The sequence below is a fragment of the Canis aureus genome, chromosome 25, assembly GCF_053574225.1.
Source record: "Canis aureus isolate CA01 chromosome 25, VMU_Caureus_v.1.0, whole genome shotgun sequence".
Lineage (NCBI taxonomy): Eukaryota > Metazoa > Chordata > Mammalia > Carnivora > Canidae > Canis > Canis aureus.
The window spans coordinates 32,176,051-32,201,323 of NC_135635.1; the positions used below are offsets into that span (position 1 = coordinate 32,176,051).

The 25,273-nt window shown below is 37.8% G+C and overlaps 1 protein-coding gene across 5 annotated transcripts in view; it reads left to right on the plus strand.

Moving 5' to 3' along the window:
• Positions 1 to 25,273, plus strand: part of RERG (RAS like estrogen regulated growth inhibitor) — a 113,804-nt gene that overhangs the window by 24,215 nt on the left and 64,316 nt on the right. For 2 of the 5 annotated variants that reach the window (XM_077870950.1, XM_077870955.1), the window contains one exon: positions 1,037 to 1,088. The exons of the other annotated variants lie outside the window; for them this stretch is intronic. In XM_077870950.1, coding sequence (XP_077727076.1) covers positions 1,037 to 1,088 — 52 coding nt within the window. The remainder of the gene's footprint in view (positions 1 to 1,036; positions 1,089 to 25,273) is intronic. 5 annotated transcript variants of the gene reach the window in all.

The window sequence follows — 25,273 nt, forward strand, 5'->3', positions numbered from 1 at the left end:
TCCTCAAGGGAAAAGATCGGCTAAGACAAGGGGTCATTTTCCAGCATATCTCTGCCAACCTTGTAGCAAGCTGATGTTAATTATCTTCATCCAGGATCAACTCTTCAGTCAGAAAAGCTGTGCCTGGGTAGAACAAAATGTTTTCCTTTTTTCCATCAACAAACAAAACCTCTGCATCCACACCATTTCACATGGATGGTGTGCACATCCCACGTATCTCTAGGACTGGGCTGCTTTCTAACTTGACTCAGGATGGATCCTGTTCAACAAATTGTTGACTGCAGAGGGCTTACTGACATAATTTGTGGAGGAATAGCCATTTCTTTCCCAGATTTTAAATGTCATGAAGGGAGAAGAGATGTCATTGGCTCATATTCCTCAGGTAGTCAAAGGTCACACAGCTTTGAGAGTGTTGCTGTGGGTGAAGCATGCATGCAGTCCAGTGAGCATTCTGGGTAGACAGCTATGTCCTTTTCACATGCTTGTCTGTCCAGCTTATTTTAAATATCTCAAGATACATAAAACACAAAACCATCTGATTGAGTGGCTCTCCATCTTAAGTTGTTCATAAATCCAATTTAAATGTGATTTGGTGATGGGAACATAGGATGGTAACTGAAGCTGCAAGCCTTCTGGGGAGGAGGATGGCATGTTAATAGTGTATTTATCATCAGTGATGCAACTTCTAGGTATCTGCTTGCCTCAGTTTGGTGCCATATGGCAGCCAACTCTGATTTCCTCCCACCTTCGTGAACTGATTTTCTTTTGACCTCAGTTCAATTTGAGACAAATAAATGCTGATGGATTTGGGCAATTAACTAAACCAACAGTTAAAAAAAAAAAAACAGCCAAACTTGTTGTGCATTAAGAAAGTAAATGGAGATTTTCCATGAGTGGTTTCAGAACCAGGATACACAATTATTCCCAGAGCAGAGTGAAGGCCACCTACTTAGCAGGAAGAAGATGAGTAGGCAGGAAAGATTGGAGATTAATAATGACCCGTCTCTGATGATCCAACTCTTTACTTCCTAATTAGGTACCTTTTGCATTTGGGACAGTGGCCTTTGTACATAACATGGGAAAGACAGGTAAGGGGTCTCAAAAAGTTTGTACCTCATTCCATCTGTATTGGGTTAGGCTAATCCTTAGCCCATGTTGGACCTCACCCATAGCAACCCTCTTGAAGGCAGTGAGGGAATCTCTGCCATTCTGCCACCATCTCTGGGTGACTCATTAGAATCTTTCCCTACTTGTCCATTAGCCACAACTATAATGATGTTCAGGAGGACTTTACCCAAGTCACTTTGCAAGCATTAATTTGATACGCTCTAACTTTCTGGGGAATGCGTTAAACCTTTGTATATTGGAAGACAATATATTGGAAGACAATATATAAAGATCCTTAAGAAACACAACAAAAAAAAACTCTCAATTTCTGATACATGTTGAGGGTGAATCCTTGATGTAAGTTACTCTGTGCCATCTAACAACCTGGAAATTGATCTTGCTTAACTGGTGGATATTGAGATAGTTGTGGAAATTATACCTGGAGAACCTGACAACCACCAGTAGGGTTTTCTTTATGGATTTCATCAAGTTCTCAGTGGTCAGACAATCAACCCAGTATCGTGCAGCAACCAGAGGGTGAAGTATGGACACAGCAAGAGGTCCTGCTATGGTCAACAGAATTGCTTTTAACCAATACAGCAAAATAGCACTCCTTTCTTGGCAGCTGTAAACTGGACATCGTGTTAAGCATTCCTGGAAGAGATGGGCTCCAGGCTTTTAAACAACACCAAGACTGTATATATAGTGCATGAATCTGAGATAATGGAATGCTAGTAAAAGAGCGAAACATTCCTAGTACAGATTTCACTGAACAGCAACCTTTTTCAAGAGATCAGGCTTCTTTTTTTTTTTTTTCTTAATTAAAAACATTCCACCTAATAAAAGCTATTTTCAAAAGCATAGGTTCTGAGGGGAGAACATATATATTTTGAGACCTGGGGAGCAGCAGACAATATATGAGACAGTAGAGAAAGAGTGCTTCAAAAGATCAGTTTCCAGTGACTTCTAAATGATCATTTATGATCATACTTAAATGTCTTTTGCCTTTGCTCCCTTAATAGCAGGCCTGGAATGTGCTTTTGAAGGAAGTCAGTGTTTGTTATTTAGAGTCCAGCCTGGATCCTGTGAATGTGTGTCATGCAAGCATAGATGTCCTACAGCTGCACACTCTTTTTTACCCTTCAGCATATTATTTAGCATAATCCCCCCAAAGTTCTCAAAACAGGGAAATAATCTTAAATCCTTGCACAGTTTGTGAGTCATTGTTTTGATTGTTCTTGAGGTACTTACTTTTTTTCCTGCTGGCAAAGGAAAATCTCAGATTCAAATCCTTTTGGGGGAGGGGTGGGAAAGTAGAGACTAAAAAGAAGCAAGGCTCTTTTCACCGATTCACTCCTTTTTGTAGTATAATAATAACCTGAATCCTTTGCCTTCCATTGAAATTTAGGAACAGGAGAACGCATGCAGGGAAAATAATAGCCAAGTGTTTTTAGGCAGCGTTTCTTCCTTCGCAATGATATTTATACTTGCTCTTACTTACAATATATTTTCTATCCAAACCAGACTCAGAGTTAAAATGCTAGATTATCAGGAATATCTTCCAGCTCTAAATTCAGCACCCTTTCTATTATTTTGTATTTTCAAATGTCTGTTATTATGTCATGGACCCTTATAGGTTTCTAAAACTGTCATATTAAGGGGAAACAGAAGAGAGGATTTCAGTGCGGGAAGTGTGGGAATGGGTGTGGAGTTCAGACAGGCAAGTATAATTCTCTAATAAAAGGAATCAGGATTCCCTGGAGAAGTGGTTGGTTCCAGGGCTGGGGCAGACAAATGAAAGATGAGCATTGGATATCTTGTGGTGTCAGAAAGTAAGGAAGAACTGAAAAACAGAGCATGGAGGCATGCCTACTAACCTGAAAGGGCTTCCAGGGGTGAGAACTGAAATCATTTGAACAAAATATGAACATAAACCCAGTAATAGTACTGATTATAACCCCGGGGGAAAACATGGATATTCTTGCATCCATACTGATATAAACAAACTATGAAATGATCCCTGGAAGTATAGTCTTCACTTGATCTTAGCCAAAAGGCCGAGAAGCGATTGGAAGTATAGTCTTGCAACAAATAAGTGACTAAAGAAATAAAAGCGGAAGAAATGACAAACCTTCCTTATAAAGAAATTCTAAATACTAAAGAATGAACAAAGGAAATAGAACATTTGAACACCATGGTAATAATTACTGCAGGCAACCATGGGTGGGTTTAGTGGGTAAAAGTTTAAGCAGAAACAAGATATTTGCATAGTCTGAATGTTTCACAGGGAACAGGGGCATCCCTCCATACGTTGAGCATCTGGCTCTTGATTTCGGCACAGGTCATGATGTAGGGGTTGTGGGATACAATTCTTGTTGTACCATGTCCCGTATCAGGACCTGCACTCAGCACAGACTTGTTTGAGTTTCTCACTCTGCTCTTCCCCCCTGCCCATGTGCACACACTCTCTCTCTAGTAAATAAAGAAATCTTCAAAAAAAAAATTATAAAGGGAACAATAGTAACTGTACAGTGAAGAAACCTGGCAGATACCACCTTAACCAAGTCCTAGAGGTTAGCATCACTAGGAAGAGGGCATAATGCCATAGTGATACGATGCCCTGAGAAGGACACATCATCTTGGTGGCATTCTTTCCAGTAACTCCAATAATCTCATATCTGATCACAGATTAACATCAGACAAGCCCAAATTGAAGGACATTCTATATAAATAGCTGGCCAGTACTCTTTATAAATGTCAAGGTCAAGAAAGACAAAGAAAGACTGAGGATCTGTCACAGATTGGAAGAGAATAAGGAGATGTGGCCATCCTATGTTCAGCATGAGATCCTGCATTGTATCCTGAAGGGGAGAAAAAAAAAAGGGACATTACTGAAAAAACTAGTAAAACCAAATAAGAGCTGTAGTTTAGTTAATGGTACTGTACCAATGTTAATTTCTTAGTTGTGGTCATTGTGCTATGGTTATGTAAGATGTTAACATTTCATGAATGTGGGTGAAAGGAATAGGGAACTCTACTATTTTTACAACTCTTTTAAGTCTAAAATTATCTCCACACAAGAAGTCCTTGCATATGTGATATTTAGTTATCTCTCTATACTTTTCAACACTAGAAAATAAATGTAAGACATTTGGGACAGTAGCAAGATAGCTGCTAATCATAAAACTTGTCATTTATTCATTCAACAGCTACTCAGCAGCCCTAGGTTGAATCACTGTTAGTTTCAGGGATTTAGCAGCTAATAAACCAGGTAGATCCTGATAAAGCAACTAGTGCCAGGAAAGGGGAGGTACATGGTTCTGTGGGGATACACAGAAGCAGCACTTAATTTAGGCTTGGGGAATCAGAGATCACAGAGCTAAAGATGAATACAAGTTAGCAAGTCTGGGTTGTTTGGGGAGAGAGGAGGCAGGAGGGGTATAGGGATATGTTTCAGGCAGAAGAAATAGCAGAGCAAGAGTGGAGGCAAGAAAAAACATGGAGCTTTTGAAAAAACAACAAGCATCGCCAATTGGAATGGATCATGGAGCTCAGGGGGAGCTAAAGAGGTGAAGCAGAAACCAGACTATATTAAGAAGTTTGTAACTAAAATGAGAGGGACAGCTAGTAAAGCGCTTTTATTGGGGAGCTATGCTATCATATTTATGTTTTAGAAAAATCACTCTGGCTTCTGTGTGAAGAATAGATCATAAAGAGGGATAAGGCAGAGGCAGAGGTTCAGGGAGACCAGTTAGGAAGCTGATCTAGCAGTCCCAGCAAGGAATGGCAAAGACCTTGACACCTGGTGAGCTTTATAGAGAACATGGACAGATTTGAGAAATTTCCGGAAGGTATAATGAACAGAAGCTACTGTTTCTTTTGTGTGATGGTGGTGAGGGTGAGGGACACTTCCTGTTTAGAATGCTCAGTTCCCCATCCAGAATCCGTCCATCATTTCTTAGTCTACACATAGATCCACACTATCATATATGGCAGTGGCAGCCTGTGACTCAAACATAGTCATCTGGAGCTCTATGATGATGCTTGTGTGGGTATGACAGACATACCTGGAGAGCGTCTCTAATGAGTTACATCCCCTTCCCTGGAGTTTGGGCATAAACTGTAACTTGTTGCTAACCTATAGAAAATGGCAAGAATGGGATGTCACTTCTATGATTAAGTTACATCATGTATGACTCCATCTCAGCCAACTGAAGTGAGAGACCCCGGTTCTGGCTCTGAAGGAATAAGACACCATGTTGTGAAAGGGCTGCACGGCAAAAAGTTATGGGTAATCTCTAGGAGCTGACAGCCAGCAAAGAAAATGAGCATGGGTCTTACAACTGCCATGAATTGAAATTCTACCAGCAACCTGAAGAGGCCTGGAAGTGCATCTTGCCCAAATCAAGCCTCTGATGAGACCACAATCCCAACTGACTCTGCAATCTGGTGAATTTCCTGACCCAAGGAACTTAAGAGATAATCAAGGGTGTTTTGAGCCTCTAAATTTGTTATGCAGTTTGCTGTGCAGTCACAGAAACTGAATCTACTTGCTCTGGATGACTTTGTCTTCTCTTTTGTGTTTTCTATCTTTAGCTGTCCGTTATTAAACTCTTAAACCAAGGGTCTTTCTTCTTGTTTTTATCTATCCTTATGTTTTCAGGTACTTAACCCAGATGTTCCAAATATCAAAAACTTCCTTTGGTTCTAGTATTATAAGTGTGTTAATTTACAAACCAAGAAACATCTTACCACCTTTGGATCTCTCTAAAATGATGGGCACCCATTGCCAATGACATTTGCTTTCAGGTGTTTCAGCATCCCAAAGGCCTTCTCTCTGTTTAAATCCTGAGGACCCACTGTAGACCCCAGCTGGCTTCCCATGTTATCCTGTATCACTTGTCACAGGCACTATGGACCTAATGGTGTTTACGGTTTTATTTAAACTATCACTATCTGCTTTAATTCTTACAGTTCTTCAAACCCCTCTAATCGTATCCTTAGCCTGGACTCTATATAGTGTAACCTCAATTCTTCCCTGTCTTCCTGTTACTAAGAAAATTAACATTTTAAGTTAATGCTAAGAAATAAATAGATTGGATGCCTGTGTGGCTCAGTGGTTAAGCGTCTGCCTTCAGCTCAGGGTGTGATCGTGGAGTCTCCTGATGGAGTCCCACATCGGGCTCCCTTAGGGAGCCTGCTTCTCCCTCTACCTGTGTCTCTGCCTCTCTCTCTCTGTGTGTATCTTATGAATAAATAAACTTAAAAAAACACAAAGCATTAAAAAAAATAGATTGTTATGAAAATAATATATTTGGGGATGTTCACAGTCTAAGAAATTATAGAGAGTTGTTAATGTCAAGCTCCCTGGTTTGTATCCTTACTGAAATTGGTGATAACTAGAAGGCTATGGCTTTCTGCCTTTTCCATGAACTTTTGATGATGAGGTTCACCAAGCTCTCCACTTCTTAGCCCTCACTTTGGTGAAGGTCATGTAAATTCTCCCAGAAGCTCCTTCTTCCTCATATTTTAGCTAGAGAACATTTATGCAACCAATGTTTATTTAATACCTACTGTATGCTAGACACAGTCCAAACTCTGGGAATATAACAAGGAACAATTACTTAAAAATAATGGAATTTACATTCTAAAGGGGAAGAGATAAAATAAGAAAAAAATAATGCAAATTATGTCAAATGATCATAGCTGTAATGGAAAAAAAATTAAAAATGGGAGTAGAAACAGTGTTGAGGGTTGCAATTTTAAAGAGTGATCAGGGAAGATTTCAATGAAAAGATGTCATTTAAGCAAAGATCTGAAGAAAGTGAGGGAGTGAGTCTTGTGGTTGGCTATCTGAATAAAAAGCATTCCAGGCAAATGGAACAGTAAGTGCAAAGGTTCTATGTATGCAAGGACACTGAAGAGGGAGGCCAATTTAGTTGGAGAGGAGAGGAGTGGAATGGAGGAAGGGAAAGAGGTCAGAGAGATTCTAGAAGATGGTGAAACCATATAGGTGCTTATTGGTCAGTGTAACAACTTTGACTCTTACTGGAATGAGATGAAAAGCCACTGAAATATTTTAAGCAGAGCAGTGATACGATATGGTTTGCATTTTAATTATACTGTTCTGATTTCTATACTAAGAATACAATAGGGTGTGTATTTAGGGCAGAGAGATTTGAAACAAGGGTGGGACAAAGAAAGAGTTAGGCAGCTATTTCAATAATCTGGGTAGAACAAAAAAAGAAAAAGAAAAAGAATCTGGGAAGGACAGTGTAAATAGAGAACATTTCCATCATCACAGAAAGTTCTACTTGACTTACTGGGAAGAGGGACAATATGGGAAACCTTGGCTTCTTTTGATCACTGATGTCAAGAGACCAAGAGTGCGCTTGCTCTCTCTCTCTCTCCTTCTCTCTCTCTCTCTCTCTTTCTCTCTCCTGAGAGGACATGTTGTCTGGGGTATTCTTTTAACTCCTGCCTGTGGTGAGTAGAAAACTGTGGAAGGAATAATAGGTTCCTCCTTCTCTAGAACATTTATTTCTCTCTAATAATTATCATTTTGGCTGGAAAGGCTCTGTTAAGAAAGAACAGATAAAAATCTTACTATTAAGTACACATTACATGCTACATACAATTTTAATATGCTCTTGGTATAAACACACATTATATTGTATCTATTATATGCTACATACAATTAACTCATTTTTTATCTTCACACTAAATATGTAAAATGTATTCCCATTGTTTGGTAAAGCCAAAGTGTAGAGAAGATAAATTAGTGTAGGCATTAGTGTTAGAGCAAGAACTGATCCCAAGACTACTCCCTTTTCATTGATATACTTCATACTGTCTCCTTTCTGGACATTTCTTCATGCATGATGATCAAAGAAGAATGTCAGTAGATTAGAAATCTTTGTACATGTGTTTGTGTAACTTCCTTATTATATCAGAGAAACATTGTGACCTTTTCCAACTGACAGTGCTTACTCAAGCTTGGATCTTTGAGCAGAGTGTGCTCTCTTGTCCTTTGTCAAAAGCTTATTCTATTAGAGAATGAAAGATAAACATCTCTTCACCAAGGAGAAGCTGACCGTGTGAGAAAAAGAAAATGCTGGTAGAAGTATATGAACTTTGGATTGGGTGGGGGTGGGGACAGAAGTTATGGTCTTGACTTTGCCACGGTTAGCCTTGTGACCTTGGGCAAGCAAATAATCCATGTCTCTGGATATCTATTCCTCATCCTTAAAATAAAACTACTGCCTGTTTAAGAACCCATTCTAGTTCTGGAACTCTGTGACCCAGTTTGGCATCATCTATTCTTATTTACTATAATGGGAAGAAATTTTCTAGGTCCTTGTGTCTTCGGTATTTGTTTATTTCCTGATAATGCAAAGGAAAGCAAGATATAATCCTACAAAAGAATAATAAATGCTTACTTCATTGTAGTTCTCCTAGGACAATTGAAAAGGTCTCAGAGTATTGAGTTTTGCTATTAAAAATAGCTAAATGACCAAGACGCAGCAATAAATATATTTGGCTTTAATTCACGTTAGTATCAGACATTGTCAGACTTAAGAGTTAACAGTGGTATAGCTGGTCGCTGACATATGGGCCAATTAGTAATGGTGCTAAGACCCCAGACCTAAGGAACTTTCTGGCTGCCAGTCAAGTCAAATTTAAATTTTGTATTAGTATGTTAATATTTAGCATATGGTTGTGCTGAATATTGCATTTACTCTCCTTTACACTGTAAGCCTTATTCTCCAAAAAGAATAGTATCTTTTACTTGGGGTTCATCATGGTCTCATCCTAATTCTTGATCTGAACACCTGTTCTATCACCTCTTAGAAGCTCAATTTTTATAACATCTATTCTTCTGCCCTTCCCATCTTTTCAACAATTACCTTGATCCTAACTCCCAGTGTAGTGAAAGTTTTATCCATGGTTAAGAGACTTGGTGAGAGATAAATTAGACAGTCTAATTATCTCTGTAGGAATCTTAATTGAAACCAAGCTATCCCCTGTGTTAAGTTTTTTTAAATAGGAAGAAAAAGGAGAAAACAAACCAGGCACCCAGGTCCTCCACCATTTTCTGCTTAATAGCGAAGTTAACAAGAGGCTTTTCCTGGGTATTATTCATTCACTGGGATCATTTCGGCTGTCCCCAGGGCCATCGACTCTTCCCAGCTGCTCCATTAATCTCCGGGAAATCCCCAGCGCTGCAACTGTCACTGTATAATTAAATGCTTTGTTATTTTCCGCATGGTCCTGGACTTTGGCAGCTTATTTTCATTAATAGCAAGGCCTGTTCTTTGTCACTTATCTCATATGGCTGTGAAGAAGTAGTCTCCAAGTGTTTTTTTTTTTTTTTTAATTTCTTCTTTTTTTTTTTCTTTTTTTCTTTTAAAATTTTATTTTAGAGAGACAGTTTGTGCATTTGTGTGTGAGGGTGGGGGAGGAGGGGTGGAAGGAGAGGGAGAGAGAATGTCAAGTAGATTCAACAGTCAGTGCCAGGGCCAGTGGGGTGGAGGGAGGGAGCTAAGAGAGAGGGCTCGATCTCACCACCCTGAGATCATGACCTGAGCTGAAACTGAGAGTTGGACACCTAACCAGCTGAGCCACCCAGGTGCCCCTCTCCATCTTTTTTCTGAGTCAGTCAGCTTCCTTTTCTTTCTCCTTCCCTTTTCCCTTCTCTTCTCCTTTTCTCTTCTTTTTTCCCCTTGCATCTCTCTGACTCAAAGCCAGATTCTCTCATATATCAGATGGATATCAACTATTTTTTCAATTTTCCTTCTAATCTCTTCTTACTCAGAAGAAGGTTTTAAGTTTTAGAATTAAATATGTATTGCTTTTAAATGTCTTTCTCCACAAAGGTTAATCTTTGGGTTGAGCACATGGTCCAGGAAATATCCCGATGATATGGATTGCTATAAAAGCTGAACAAGAAAAAAATAAAGAATTTCATTATTTGGCATTATGGTAGTAATTTTTTACTTGTGATCACAAGGACCACACCTTGACAACACAGGAAGGTATTTAAAAAGCATTATATTTTTCAGAGATTCCAACCTCAGAATTTTCCCCTTGATGCTCTGTTAATGCTTACAACAAACGCCATTGCTTTCACATAGAGAGGTTCTTGGCACTAAATGAGATGCCTTCCCCTAGCAGAAGGTAGAGGCATCCAAGGAGATCTAGCAGAATCAGGGATTCTAAGAGCAGATGGTCACAGAATTGAATTGCAAGCTCCCTAAGGAGCTTCCTTACCCATGCTTTGCATCTCCTCTCCATTCATTCTCAGCCTTTGGGTACACATTAGAATTATGTGGGGCGGTGGGGGGGGGCACCTGAATGTACGGTTGGTTGACCATCTGACTCTTGGTTTTGGCTCAGGTTATGATCTCAGGGTCGTGGAATCGAGTCTCGCATCATGCTCTGTGTTCAGCACTGAGTCTGATTAGGACTCTAGCTCCTTCTTCTGCCCCTCCCCCCTACCCTAAAATAAATTTAAAAAATATTTAAAACAATTATAGGGGGGAGCTTTTACAAATCCTAATGCATAGGTCACACCCAAGACCAATGTGACAAGGAATTATGGGAGGAGAGAATTAATTGAATAATTCCAAAGAAGAAATAGATGATAAAATATAGCAAAGAGTTCCCGTTGGAGGCCATTATTACAGTTATAAATTTGGCACCTGCTTAGCTGTCTCACTTTCTCCTTAAAGGGGAGAAAATAGAAGTACCTGGATGGTTCAGTCAGTTAAACATCTGCCTTTGTCTCAGGTCAGGATCTCAGGGTCCTGGGATTGAGCCCTACACAGGGCTTCCTGCTCAGCGGGTAGACTGCTTCTCCCTCTCTCTTTGCCTCTCCCCTCACTCTGCACACACACACACACACACACACACACACATTCTCTCTGTCTCTCTTTTCTCTCAAATAAATAAAGAGAATCTTTTTTTAAAGGACAGTGTGGTGGAGCAGATGATGCTTAGCTTCTGGAGTCTGACCAAATGTGAACTAGCACTGCTGCTTAAAATATGAAACAACACTCTTGACCTCTCTAGGCCTCAGTTCTCTCATTTGTACATAAGAATAATTGTATCTAGTGCATATGTGTGCCATGAAGTTTAAATAAAAAATTTATAAGGCGCGTAGACAGTGAGCGGCACTTGCTAAGAACCTAATCAGTCATTCAGGGGTCATGTAGCATGATAGCCCTTTTCCACACTTTACTTTTGTTTTTATGCTTCCTCTACTCCCACGGACTCACTGTGTCTGGTGCAGTAGTCACAATTCTCTTTCCTACCTCCACAGTTTTATACAGGGTTTGTATCCTAACCACAAGCAGCTATCCCCTTTGCTCACTCAGCAAAGTAATATTTACCCTTCAAGGATTAGCTCAGTTTTCACCTGCAAAGTGTTCTTCACCTTACCTGATCATACTTAAGTCCTTTCGTGACTGTCTTCCTATACTCTGTACCCATCTTGACAAGGGTAAAGTATGCTAATGGTTTAAAGCCCCATCTGTCTTCCCATTCAATCCTCAGTTTTTAAGGGCAAGAATGAAATCTTTTGTCTGTAAAAATACATGGAACAGAGTAGGCATTTGTAAATATTGTTCAGATGAATAAACAAATGAATTCCTTTAATGTCTTTTTCAAACACACACAAGTGGTTGGAGTTGCCCAGAACACTGTCAGGAGTGAGAAAGGAGAGGGAGACCCTGAGAACTAGTCCTGCAAAGAAGGAGATCACCTGGTAGTCAGAGCTAAGAAACATGGAAGTTGAAAAGGGGAATCTTCAAATAACATTAACCTCTAAAGAAAATAGAAATGTTTTGATTGTGTATTACAAAATTTAATTTATTAAGCTGAATTGAATTGCAGGCTTCCTGAGGAGCTTCCTTACCCAGGTAGCTTCCCTTTTTCTACCAACTCTAAACCAGTGGATGCATATTGGAATTATCTGGGAGCATTTAAGAAATCTGAAGCCACATCCTAGCCCCAAACATTAGCATTTTTCAGTTTCCCTAGGGACTTCATTGAGAAGCCAAGTTTGTAGCCATTGCCCAGCACAGAACTTAGGTCACTTCCTTGTTCACCATTGGAGGCTCAGAATCTGTTCTCTGATTGTACAACTGAGCTTTCGTTCATGCCCCAGCTTCCTCATCATAGCTAAGAATGAGAGCGAATTTCAGTGTTTTCCAAATACTGAATTCATCAGCCCTATAAGTCTTCAAAACAGACAGGAACAACTAATTTGTAGCTTCAGGGAATGAGTCTTTGTTATTACTGGGTTTTGTTGTTGTTGCCTGTTCATCTTTACTGTCAAACTAATATATTACATCCTTAAAGCAGTAAAACAACTCTAAAACTCTTGTGGCAGAAGGAGCGAAATAGAGTAATTGCACTTCTGTTTCTGCCAGTTGACCATTCAGATGTCCTCTGACCCTTACCAAAGCAAACAGGAAATGCTCCATGTACACAGTGGCTGTTCAGCATATAATGGCCACTAGAGTTTCTCAAAACTGTGGCTTGGAACTTAATTGTTGATATCAGTGTAGAATTGCACAGCATCGTATGGTAAAGGGAAGAATTCATGAGGATCAAGATTTCTTTCACTCCTAGAAGCAAAAAAGTGTTTGTTACACATTTGAAAGTGAAGGAAAAGAAGAGAGGAGGAGGAGGACTGTTTTAAACTCTGACTTGCCTTACCATTTTGGAAGTCAAGAAATACTGACTTCCCGTCAAACATGAGAGCCTATGGTTTCATGTTGAAACGTGCAATGCCAATATGTTGCTGGTTGCTTTTGGAACCCTTGCATGCCATAGAGAGAAACTGTTAAAAGCTCATCTTTCATCAGCATTCCTTGAGGGGGTGGAAAGGATGTTCCTTATAGATTGGCACAGATGAATATCATTAAGCAGATTGCCTTCCCCCTGTTCAGAAGTGTATTGCCATAGAAAAGGCAGTTTCACTCTTTAATCTACATAGATGTTTAATGTAGTAACTTGTCCCTTGTGTGCTTAAAACCCATATATTGTAGGGGTGCCTGGGTGGCGGAGTCAGTTGAGCATCCGACCAGTGGTTTCAGCTCAGGTCATGACCTCAAGGTTGTGGGCTCAAGCCAGGCATTGGGCTCTACACTGGTCACAGAGTCGGCTTGAGATTCTCTCTCCTTTCTCCCTCTGCTCCTGCCTCTTGTGCTCTCTCTGCCTCTCTCTCTCTAAAAATAAATAGATCTTTTAAAAAAACCATATATTATAAAGAGAGTTGAATCTGTATTACTTTTCTATGGCTGCATAACAAATTACTGCAAATTTAGTGACTTAACACAGCACTCATTTATTATCTCACAGTGTTCATGGGCCAGATGGCCAGTCTGATCATGGGTAGATTCTCTGCTAAGGGTTTCATGATGATGTCATCCAAGTGCATTCTCATCTGGAGGCTTGACCAGGAAAAAATCTGCTTCCAAACTCATTTAAGATTTTGACAGAATAGTGAAAGGGAGCATAAGAGAAAGGAGAGAAATTGAATGGGGAAAAATTAGAGAGGAAGACAAACCATGGGAGACTCCTGACTCTGGGAAACAAAGAGCTTCAAAAGGGGAGGTGGGTGGGGGAATGGGGTAACTGGGTGACAGGCACTAGGGAGGGCACATGATGAGGTGAGCACTGGGTGTTATACTGTATGTTGGCAAATTGAATTTAAATAAAATGTTAAAAAGTAAAAAATTAAAAAAAATATTTTCACAGAATTCATTTTCTTGCTGTCAGCCAGTGATCTCTCTCGGCTCTACAAGCACCCACAGTTCCTTGCCACATGACCTCCTTGCGATATGACAGCTTACTTCTTCAAAGCTGGCGAATAAATCTCTCTCACTCCGGTCTGGGTAACATAACATAATTATGAGAATGACATCCCATCACCTTTGCTGTGTTCTATTGGTTAGAAATGAGTCACGGTTTTCACAGTCAAGAAGAGGTGTGAGGGGAGGGGTTTCCACAAAATTGTGATTCACTGCTGTGACCCTACTGTGTGTGTTCACCACAGTATTCTAAACAGCTGCTTTCCTGAAATTGTTAATTTATTAGAACCAACTTGATAAGGATGGCACAGTGTAAAATTAATAAAAAGAATATGAAGATTATGTGCTCTGTGCTTGTCTAGCTCCATGGCTTTAGACTAGTTACTTAAATTTTGAGATTCAGTTTTATTTCCAGTAAAATGGGAACAACTAACATCTCCTATATGAGTTATAAATACAAAGTTACACATGTGTTCAAAAGTTTCTGAAAGGTGTTCAGTAAATCTTAATTTCCATTAAAAACAGTGATCAGCAAAGATTATTTTAGTATGTCTATCCTTTAAACCCAGGATCAGATCACTAAGATTCAAGATGTCTTTAACTCAACTTCTAGAATTTTAGCAATGAATCTGGAAACAGCACTTTATAACTTACTGTCTTTAGCAGGTATGACTTGCTATAGCAGGATCAAGTTCCAATGGAATCCTTCAGGACAAGACTATATAGAGGGAAAAATAATCAGGCAAATAGAAGTATCCTAATAACCTTAGACTTTTCCTCCTCCCTGTGAAAAAGATGAAAGAGGCACATTTTTAAGCATGGAGAGATAATGACGATTCTAGAATATCAAGCTTTAGGTCACAAAATTTCATCCCAGCCTATATTATTCCTTTTTAGAGAACGTGTTTGAGGTTTGGGTTGTAAAAGGACACAGTTTTAGGAATATAAACCATATCTCAGGAGCAAAGAAAATAAGTATTTCGTGTTCTATATTCTAGTTGTTGAAACATTGCAGAATTTAAGTTCAATTTATGTGCGTTCTGGCAGTTGTGGCAATCAACATAAGATCTAAATGTTTTGGGGGGAATGAATATTATATAAACATACCATCAGAAAAAAATTGTGGGCATATGCTTCCCTAAGATCTTGTCTGCTTAGGAATGAAGTAAATGTTGGGGAATCACATGGAGGTTATTTGTGCAGTGCTTAGTCTATGTTTGACAAATTGTTGGAGTTGCTTTTCTGTCACTATAAGGTTAAGGGAAAATAAAATTACATGTAAAACAGATTGTTGTTCCTTATGTCTACCCCCCCTTTCTTGTGATAATTTCAAATCATACGATCTAAGAGAGACTTTATAAGCACCTTAGTTCATATTCTGAACGAACTTCCAAGAGTTGGCCCTTTTAAGAAGAATTACAGGAAAATCACAAGTTGCCCCCAAACTGACTTGATATGCATTTTTCACAATTCTTATTAGACTGCTTTTATGACACACTGTCTGTCATTATGATTTGCTGTCATTGGATGCTTGCTATTTAATTCATTGGTTTGATCACACTCTGTTCCCAGGTTTATAGCTTGTAATAATGATCTGGATCTCTGTGAATTCCTGATAAATTAGGCCTGAATGATCATGTAACTGGTATGAGTGAGGTTTGCTGGATTAAAAAATTTCAAAAATTCTGGTTTATTACCTCTTCACTAGAAAAAAATTATAGTTTATAGTCCTTTTTAAAAAAAAAAGATTTTATTTATTTATTTGAGAAAAAGAGAGAGAAAGCAGGAGCAGCAGGGAGGGGCAAAAGGAGAAGCAGACTCTCCAGTGAGTGTGGAGCTCAATGCAGGGCTCAATATCAGGACTCCTAGACTATGACCGAAGGCAAAAGCAGAAGCTCAACGGACTGAATCACCTCAAGCATCCCTATGTTCCTTTTTTTAAAAGAAGCAAGCCACAAATTTAGGAACAGTAAATGACATATTTGAAGATAAATAAGACCTGCTTTCTGCAAAACTACTCCTATATACAAAAGAACATCTCTCACTTCTCTTTGGACCAGGCTCATTTGGATTAACTACATGTCACTACCACACTCATGTATTATTCACATTATAAAAACTATAAAGTGTAGAAATTTTTAAAAGATGAAATTAAAATTAATAGAAACAGAAGTTTGGGTATGTGCTTCTTGTCTCCCTTTGGAGACTACTGGTATGGATGAAAAATGGACTAAAAGGTGTTAAGTGATTTACCCAAATTTTCCTTTCTCCAGTTTGTGCTCACCATCATGTTCTGACTCATGAGTGTCATTGGACTTGACATATGTGTCTTGGTTGCAAGAGATAGAGGGTGATAGTAGGATAAAGTAGGTTTCCATAAATTCACATCACACATTTTACTTTAAGAAAAGTTACTTGGCTTCCTACAAAAATTTGATAGGAAAATAGAGATATTAAGTGTTAGTTTACAGACTCCCCAGTATGTTCTTCAGAGAAGCTGAAGAAATACATAGTTCTGATAAAACTGGGCATTATTCCCAGCTGGATTTGTGACAGGCTTACCCTGAAATGTGTGTATTTAGGGTTAATCAGGATGAGACTTTGCTCTCCATACTCTTAAGGGCCTGTGTAAAAGCTGTGCTTTCTATGGATTTAGGATAAACTATAATAAAGTGATTTTTCTAAAATAATACATGAAGGCCAGTTATTTAAAGAAAAAATATCCTAATAGCTTTCTAATTTTTTCACATCCCAGAATGAGATTGCAAAATAAATATACCATGCATAAAACTTTACATAACATCAGGGAAAATATTCTTCCTGCATTGTACACCTGAACTAGAAGTTTGGATCGAATGTGATATTTTATGCCTTCATTGGTTTTCTTTCACTAAAAATTGAGTTAGATGCCTATATTTTCTGGCTACCAGAAAGAAAGACTTTTATTTATTATATATATTTCAGAAAGAAGATGCAAATTTTTGAGTTGCAAAAATGGTGTTGAATAAGTATACCATTACACATTTAAATTTGTAAACAAAATCATCATTTTTGTAGATTTTATTTTTTATTCATGAGAAACCCAGAGAGAGAGAGTCAGAGACATAGGCAGAGAGAGAGGCAGGCTCCATGCAGGGAGCCTGATGTGGGCCTCTGTCCCAGAACTGTGAGATCACGCCCTGAGCCAAAGACAGATGCCCAACTGCTGAGCCACCCAACCTTCCCAACACAATTATTTTTATTCAGCATTTACTATCTTTTCTTTTTTATGTATTTTTTAAAATTTAAATTCAATTAGCCAACATATAGTACATCATTAGTTTCAGATGTGGTTTTCAATAATTAATCAGTTGTTATATATCATATAACACCCAGTGCTCATCACATCACGTGCCCTCCTTGATGCCCATCACCCAGTTACCCTATCCCCCCAACCCCCCTCCCCATCAGCAACCTTCAATTTGTTTCCCAAAGTTAAGAGTTTTTCATGGTTTGTCTCTCTCTCTAATTTTTTCCCATTCAGTTTCTCTCCCTTCCCTTATAGTCCTCTGCACTTTTTCTTATATTCTGCATATGAGTGAAACCATATGATAATTTTCTTTCTCCAATTGACTTATTTCATTCAGCATAATACCCTTCATTCCATCCATGTCAATGTAAATGGTAGGTAATCATCCTTTTGGATGGCTGAGTAATATCCCATTATATATATATATATATATATATATATATATATATATATATATAGTTTTCTTCTCAAAACTACTATATATATATATATATATATATATATATATATCTCACATCTTCTTTATCCATTCATCTGTTGCACTTGATCTTAGACAAAAGGCCAAGAAGTGATCCATTCATCTGTTGAAGGACATCTTGGCTCCTTCCACAGATTGGCTATTGTTGGCTTTAGCATTTAGTTAAAATCCTCAACTAAATTTAATGAGTCAACTTGATCACAGATTATTATTATATATTCTCCTGCCACTCTCCTAGTTTATGTTAAAATTTAAATGATATCCTGACTGAAAAGACATTTTCTTAACTATTAAACATGATATGATAACAAGTTATTATATTATGCATTATTATGTAATATTATATTATTATTACATTTCAGATTATTATCATTACATTCATTGAACTTCTGGTCTTCCATTCCATATCTCCCATCACTTTTTCATAATGTTTGGGCGAGCATCTCCTATTAATACCTTCTTAATGAGATAATGTCTGTAAAATATTTTGAGGTCATCAGGAAGTGAAAGATCATTATTATTAAGTTAGAATATAGAGATGAACAGTTTATATCACTTGATGTTGGTATCATTCTGGAATCAACATGTATGAAGAAAGTACATGTTTTATAATTTAGCAATAGGCTCATATTTCCTAGAACTTATGTATTCTTAATGGTGTTAGATGAAAAGAAATAAGACATGTATTTTATGTGATCTTCTATCTTTGTGTCAATATTTGATGATTTTCAACCTTCAAAACTCATATTAGCCATTTTGTTCCCATTATGTTTAAGATAAGGGAGGAATTACTTGGTGTATATGGACAGTGCTTTTCACAAGAACCCCCTTCAAGTATAGTCTGCCAGTTATTTTCTTCTTCTGGGATAAAATTGTTTCATCAACTGTAATTTAATTCTTCGGAGTATAAAAGAGAAAATGACTGAATTTCCAGATGACTCCTTCCAAGCATCATAATGACATTCTCTCAGAATTTACTCTGAATAGCAGAACCATTCAGCTACACCTTTGCAATGAGCTCATGGGGCATTTTCCACCTGGCTGTGTATGTGTGATCTCACTTCTCATCTTCTCTTTCTCCTTATTGATAGAAACTTAGAGGGATGCCCTTTCAGACTTTAGTTACTTCCTTTCTTCCCATATGGATTGGAGAGCAGGTTCACCCAGCCATAATGATAGAGCCTAACATTTACTGAGCTCTTCTGATATTTCAGGAATTGTTCTGAACATCTTACATATATTAATTAATTTCTTTTTGTATTAATTTCTTAACAACCCTATGAGATAACTAACTTTATCTCTGCTTACAGTTGGGGAAATTAGGGATAAAAGGCTAAGTAGGTGGCACAGCCAGGATTTGCAATCTAGCCAATACCTTACACTGTGTCCTGACAATAGTTGGTTGTTCACTCTTTAAGTCTGCAAAGCCCAGCTATCAGCTACTTTGACGAATGGGATAACTGTGAACACAAACAAGGAAACAAATCCATCCAGCTTTTGAATTGGATATGGAATTTCATAAAAGTGTTCTAGCTTAATATTTCAGATACTGTTTGGATTAAGATTTTTCAGGATGAAGATGACTAGCTTGCTGGCTGTTGGGTCTCGCTCAGAGTATTCACTGTTCTGGGAGGGATGAGGATTTTATTTGGACTGTTCTGTATGTGCTGGTTCTAAATTAAACCAGTCTCAGATGCAGAAGAGGAACCAAAACCAAATTTTTAAAGCTATTGATGTCTATGTTCGTTTTTTTCCTGGCCTAAGGATGTTTGCCAAGGAAACAAAAAATAAGTGGAAAAAGATAAGCCTGAATACAATAGGATTGTCATTATTAATCATTTATATGGATTAGAAGAATCAAGACGGAGAACAGATAAAGTATCTTTATAACTCATGGTCTGCCTAACGAGAAGCAACCTGGCTGTGTGACCTTATTCTCCAGTTTAGATAAAGAATACTAGAAAATTCTGCTTTCTGCTCACAAAGTTGGGAACCCCTCCTTCCATCCCTTACCACATCCAACGGGGAAGATACATCCCTATGGAGTCAGGAGTGAGGCATCCAGAAGTGAGGCTGATAGCTGATAGATCCACCTCAGAAATTGCTTTATCAGTAGTGCAAGGGATGGATGGTGGTTTAGAATCACCTAGTTTCTTTCGGATAGGAGGGCTCCACAACATTCCTATTGACTTCAGCCAGTGTGACTCCAGTCTCAAACCTTGTCCCTCTGGAGTTAGAGGGTGCTATGGATGATTTATTAGATTTGCCTCAAGGGCATGGGATTTTATGTTTGAACATTCTTGGCCACAGTTTTCAGAGCTACTGCTTGCAGGAAGCTTGGCTGTCGAGGCTGTGCAGAGGCAGGGCTCCTCCTCATGCCAGAGCCATAGACGCTAGCTCAGGCCTTTCCACCCAGGGCCTCAGCCCTCCCACCTCTTAAGCCAGAATAAAAAGGAGGGGTTTGAAGAAGGCTCCTAGGGGATGAATGGCTTGAGGCAGGGGCCCCAGGACCCATGGATGTGCTTTATGGGTTCATTTCACACTGGAAATAAAGCTAATCTTTATTTTTTATTTTATAATTCAAAACTTTATGAACTTCCTATGTCAGCCCTTTGCAGTAAAATTTCAAGATCTCTATTGCTTGTATAATAATAATCCTCTCTCTTTGAAAGGACAGTATTACATTATATTTCTTGCCTTTCCAGTTAGAAGAAGTTAAATTCCTACCCAAGGAATTGTGCTATCCTTTCTTTCTTTCATTTTCTTCCACTGGAAACCTCCTGAAATAGGATCATATGCATGGATTTCACGTCTCTTCCTCCTTCTTCTCAAAACTACTAAACTCAGCCCACCTGCTTTTCATTACAGCTTTGGCCTGGCCACTGACCCTGATGATCTGTGTCCAAGCTTGTGAAGTGCTGTCCCATGTGCTTCATGCAAAGTTCAGACACAATCTTTTGAAGCTCCCGCTGTTCAGTGGATAAGCTGCCATAAAGCATGACTATAACTGGAGCTGCCCACACTATATCCCTCAGTGTCTCATTTTGCTTTCTCTTAATTGGTAATTTTCTCCATGAAAAGCAGTGAATCACTGTGTTGTGGCTTTCAGGAATGGCAATTGGAATAAAAAACCCATACACATTTTCTCACATGTCTCTTAATGCCTTGATATTTTTGGATGTTACATGGCAGCGAGCAAATGTTTCCTAACAATTTTTTTTTTGGAGAAAGATGCAACCTAAATATGAATGATAATGCATTCAGGGGAATAAGCCAGATAATTCAGAAAGTTTTGGTGGAAATTCAGAAAATCTATATTTTTAATTGCAGCAGTGTGGGTCAGGAGGTTGCTTTTAACAGGAACAGAACTCTCATCCTGGACTTGAACAGTGATTGATGGCAGAGACCTTAATGCAGTTCTATAGTTCCATTTAGATAGATAAAAGGAGTTCAGGGCCCTAGCTTTCAGCCTTTCTCCAAACTGCATTGGTTTTTGAGACCCTTTTAACTAAACTGCCTTTGAGATTGCAAAAGTTATGGCTGATCATGTAAGGAGAAAATCACTGATGTCTTTAGAAGCAATTGTGTTAATTAAAGGACAATAAAGGGGTTTAAATTGGTTCCAGAATAGCTAAGAAGTAGCTACCCTCACCCTCCTACACACACATTCCTACCACTCACTCTTCCTCACCAGCCCCCATAAACACCGATTCTCTCTTGCTTTCCCCCTTTCCTCCCCTTTTTTCTCTTACTTCTACATTTCTGATGTACAAAATTTTCTTCTAACGGGGATATGGGGAAACAATTGTGATTTAGGCAACATATCATCTAGAGAGAGTAATAAATTATATCTTCCTCACCAGCCCCCATAAACACCGATTCTCTCTTGCTTTCCCCCTCTCCTCCCCTTTTTTCTCTTACTTCTACATTTCTGATGTACAAATTTTTTTTCTAACGAGGATATGGGGAAACAATTGTGATTTAGGCAACATATCATCTAGAGAAAGTAATAAATTCTAATTTCAACACAAACTCTTTTTTTGTGAGTAAAGGGACAGAAGTTTATTCAGTTCAACACAAACTCTTAGTAATTAATTTGGAAACTTTTACTGTAGGCACTCACTTCTTGTAACTGAGATTAAAGAGTCATAGCTGAGTTTTAATGCAGTTATAACTCTAGAAAAAGAAAACAGTTATATCCTGATAGGGGAGATCTCTTCAGGGAAGCATATTTTTTTTCACGTGTTTAATGGATGGTCATCTTATGGACTCTCCATGTAAATTGAGAAACATATCCTGGATGAATGTCTTTGAGGTCTGTAGGAGTCAAACTCTCCTTTCAATACAGTCATTTAATTTGTGTTTATGATTTAGTTTGGTTCTCACAATAGGTTTTATTATCTGTCTTACAGATGAGGAAATTGAGGCTCAAATATAATAAATAACTTGCATAAGGCCACAGTTAGTTATTAAGAGATGAATCTGGAACTCAAGTCTAGGCCTCCATGAATCCAAAGCATATTCTCTCCCTATATATTCTATAAAATTAATGAAAAAAAACTTCTGATGGATGTTGTCTCTATGCCTTCCTTGATAGTGTATCGATTATTCCTGATACTTTAATTTTGCAGAATTTAGATGAAGTCTATGCATCAGGGCCAACATCCTAGTATTCATATTTTTACTTGGGACCCAGAGAAATATATAATAGTGAATATTGCAGAAATCCCAATGATGTCATTTCAAGTGGGGTGGGAAGGTAGCATGTTTTAGCCAGAAGAATGATTGAAATGAATAAGAAGAATATAACTAGTCATTTCTAGACAGCTTGGAGATACTCTTGAAATTACTTCATTATATAATCATGTTCTTCTTAATACATAGCCCAAATGAGAGAATAGCAGAATATTCCTAAGTTATAGCACTTCTTTTACCCTTTCCTGCTCCATTTTAGTGATAGAAATGTGAAATCAGTTCCCTCAGTCAACCAGGGAAGGTCTCAACCTCTTTGGGAAAAAACTAAAGAGAGATTTGGTGACTATAACATTTAAATGTCTAAATGTATGTTTCCAACTCCATTTCTTCCATGTGCTCTGTGCTTCTAGTTAGCAGCACAAATAATTTAATAGATGATACATGTTAAAATGAAAGAGATGGAATCAGAGAAATCACAATTTTAGTCTCTCATTTTGTCTCTTGCATCTTCATTCCTAATGTCCTTCATAGGCTCCATCTTTCAAAAAAAAAATTTTTATCTTTGTCCTAGGCTTTTAGGTGTAGTCTAGGTGTTTATAAGACAGGAGGTTGATAACAAATGTTCCTGTAAGCTGACAGCTTAGGTGTCCTCAATTCTAAAATATAATGTGTTTGTTTTGTTTTGTTTTGTTTGCTTTTTATATTCAAACATAGGGCCATTAAACTTATTAGGAAGAAATATACTTTGAGGTATTCCACTAAGCAATGGTATGAATTTCAGGAGAAACTCATAAATAAGTGCTAAATTACAAAGGGATAACTTTTAAGGTTTTTAAGAAATTAGAAGTTATTATGCCAAAATATATTCTTAAACTTATTTGGAAATAAACAAAAGATTATGCACCTGTGTATAACTTAGATATAGAAAAATTCAGGAAGGACATTTTCAATAAAATCAATGGTTTTCATGCATATGTAACATTTTAATAAGATGGCATAAAGGTTTAGTGACCAAATAAATTTGCTTACTCTTGTTTTTTAAGTGTTGTGTGGTTAGTTAAGAGTAATGACTAATGAATTCTTTTATTGAAAGATTGAACATTAGAAAGGTACTGTAAGGTAATGCATTTCCCAGTAGAAGAAACCTTACATTATTCTTGCTTAAATATATGTATGTATTTTACTTTGACATATATATATTTTATATATATTTACTTTGTGTGTATATATATATTTATTATATATATAATAAAATATAATAAAATAAAATACCAAGTAAAAATTTGTGTGCTCTGGTATTTTAAATTCATGATTATCCTTATAGTCATTAAAGATGGATGGAATTTTTTTTCTCTCCATTGTTTCTTAAAGAATTTATAGGCATCACAGCAGGCAGCTGGAAAAATGTGTTTCAGCAAACTAGCTTTCTACCCATTTTCAAATTCCAGTGTACCAAAGTTCCTGAACTCCATTACAGAAAAACTAACCTATCAGCATCTATTTCACAATTTTCATTATCCAATCCTATTTTAAGCTGATATGAATCTGTGTAGATTCACATACTCAAGCAGGTATATACATTGATAAACAACAGCAATATAAACATAATAGCTATAACAGGGGAAATGGAAAAGTCCTTCTATGTTCTGCAAAGGTCTGATTGCAAAGGAATATTGTGTTTTGTTTTGGGTACTAATGGTACAAAAGGCATAACCAAACTAGAAGGAATAGATAGGAGAGTCACTTAGGGAATTGAATCTTTGATATAATATGAGGAACTATGTAAATGAAGAAGGAGCTGAAAAGAAACAGAAAAATTTAGGTTTCTGCCAGATGTCATAAATTCATGAATTTTGAATTAAATATGCAACCACCTAAATAAAATTGATGAAAATGGAGGTGAAGAATCATTTAAAATATATGAAAGGTTTTAATCAAATTTCATTTCCCTCTAAGAATAAATAATGGTAGAAGACTTCTGGAATGGCACAATGTAGACCTCTGTAGATTTCTCCTTCTATAAAAGCAGTGAAAACAGTGGCAGAATCATCAAAGTCAACTTTTTAGACCATTGTCAATTAACTAGTCTTTAATAATCTGAAGAGTTTATTCAGGGAAAACTAATGTACCTCATTAAGAACTATAGGATTCGTGGCATTTCAACTTGATTTACTATTATCACTCTTTTTCCAGCTCTGTATGTAGTAGCCTTGAAAACCAGCAGCCTCACAACCATGATAGCTGTGAAATATGGCAGCTTTTCAGGCACTGGAGGGACAGGCAGATCATATTTGCAGCTCCACAAAGAGTTCCAACTGTAGAACATTGTCACTATTTGACTTATTTCACAGCCTCTGGAAAAGTCCATCCAAGGTGGTGGTGTTATTTGATGTGACTCAGAACACCTGCTGGAGGAAAAGCCTATCTTTAGGGCATGTGTCAAAAAACATCAGTGGTGATTATTTAACATCACAAATAGCTAAAAGCCTGGCCAGAAACTTAAAAGGAAGTTAAGGGAAATATGATGTCCATAGGGTTTTTTTTTTAAAAAAGCTCTAGCATGTTCCTGGGGATCTAGAGGGCTGCATTCATGCACAGGGCTGTATGCATGCCCAGGAAAGACCTGAGAAGTTCCCAATATCTCACCTCTGGCTGACCTTGAATCTTTGTGCAAGCAGAAAATAAAATCTAAGGCAGAGTGGTAAACTCACTGCCTGAGCCATTGAAATCATGCCCCAAAATACACATACAGCCTGACAGCAAGGGTTGGAAGATTTAGTTTTTCAAGACATTTAAAGAAATATCTGGCCAATCATTAGCTGATTAATAAGGTAACCAAACAGAGACTTTAGCAGTTACACACTACAGAGAATACAAAATTTACAG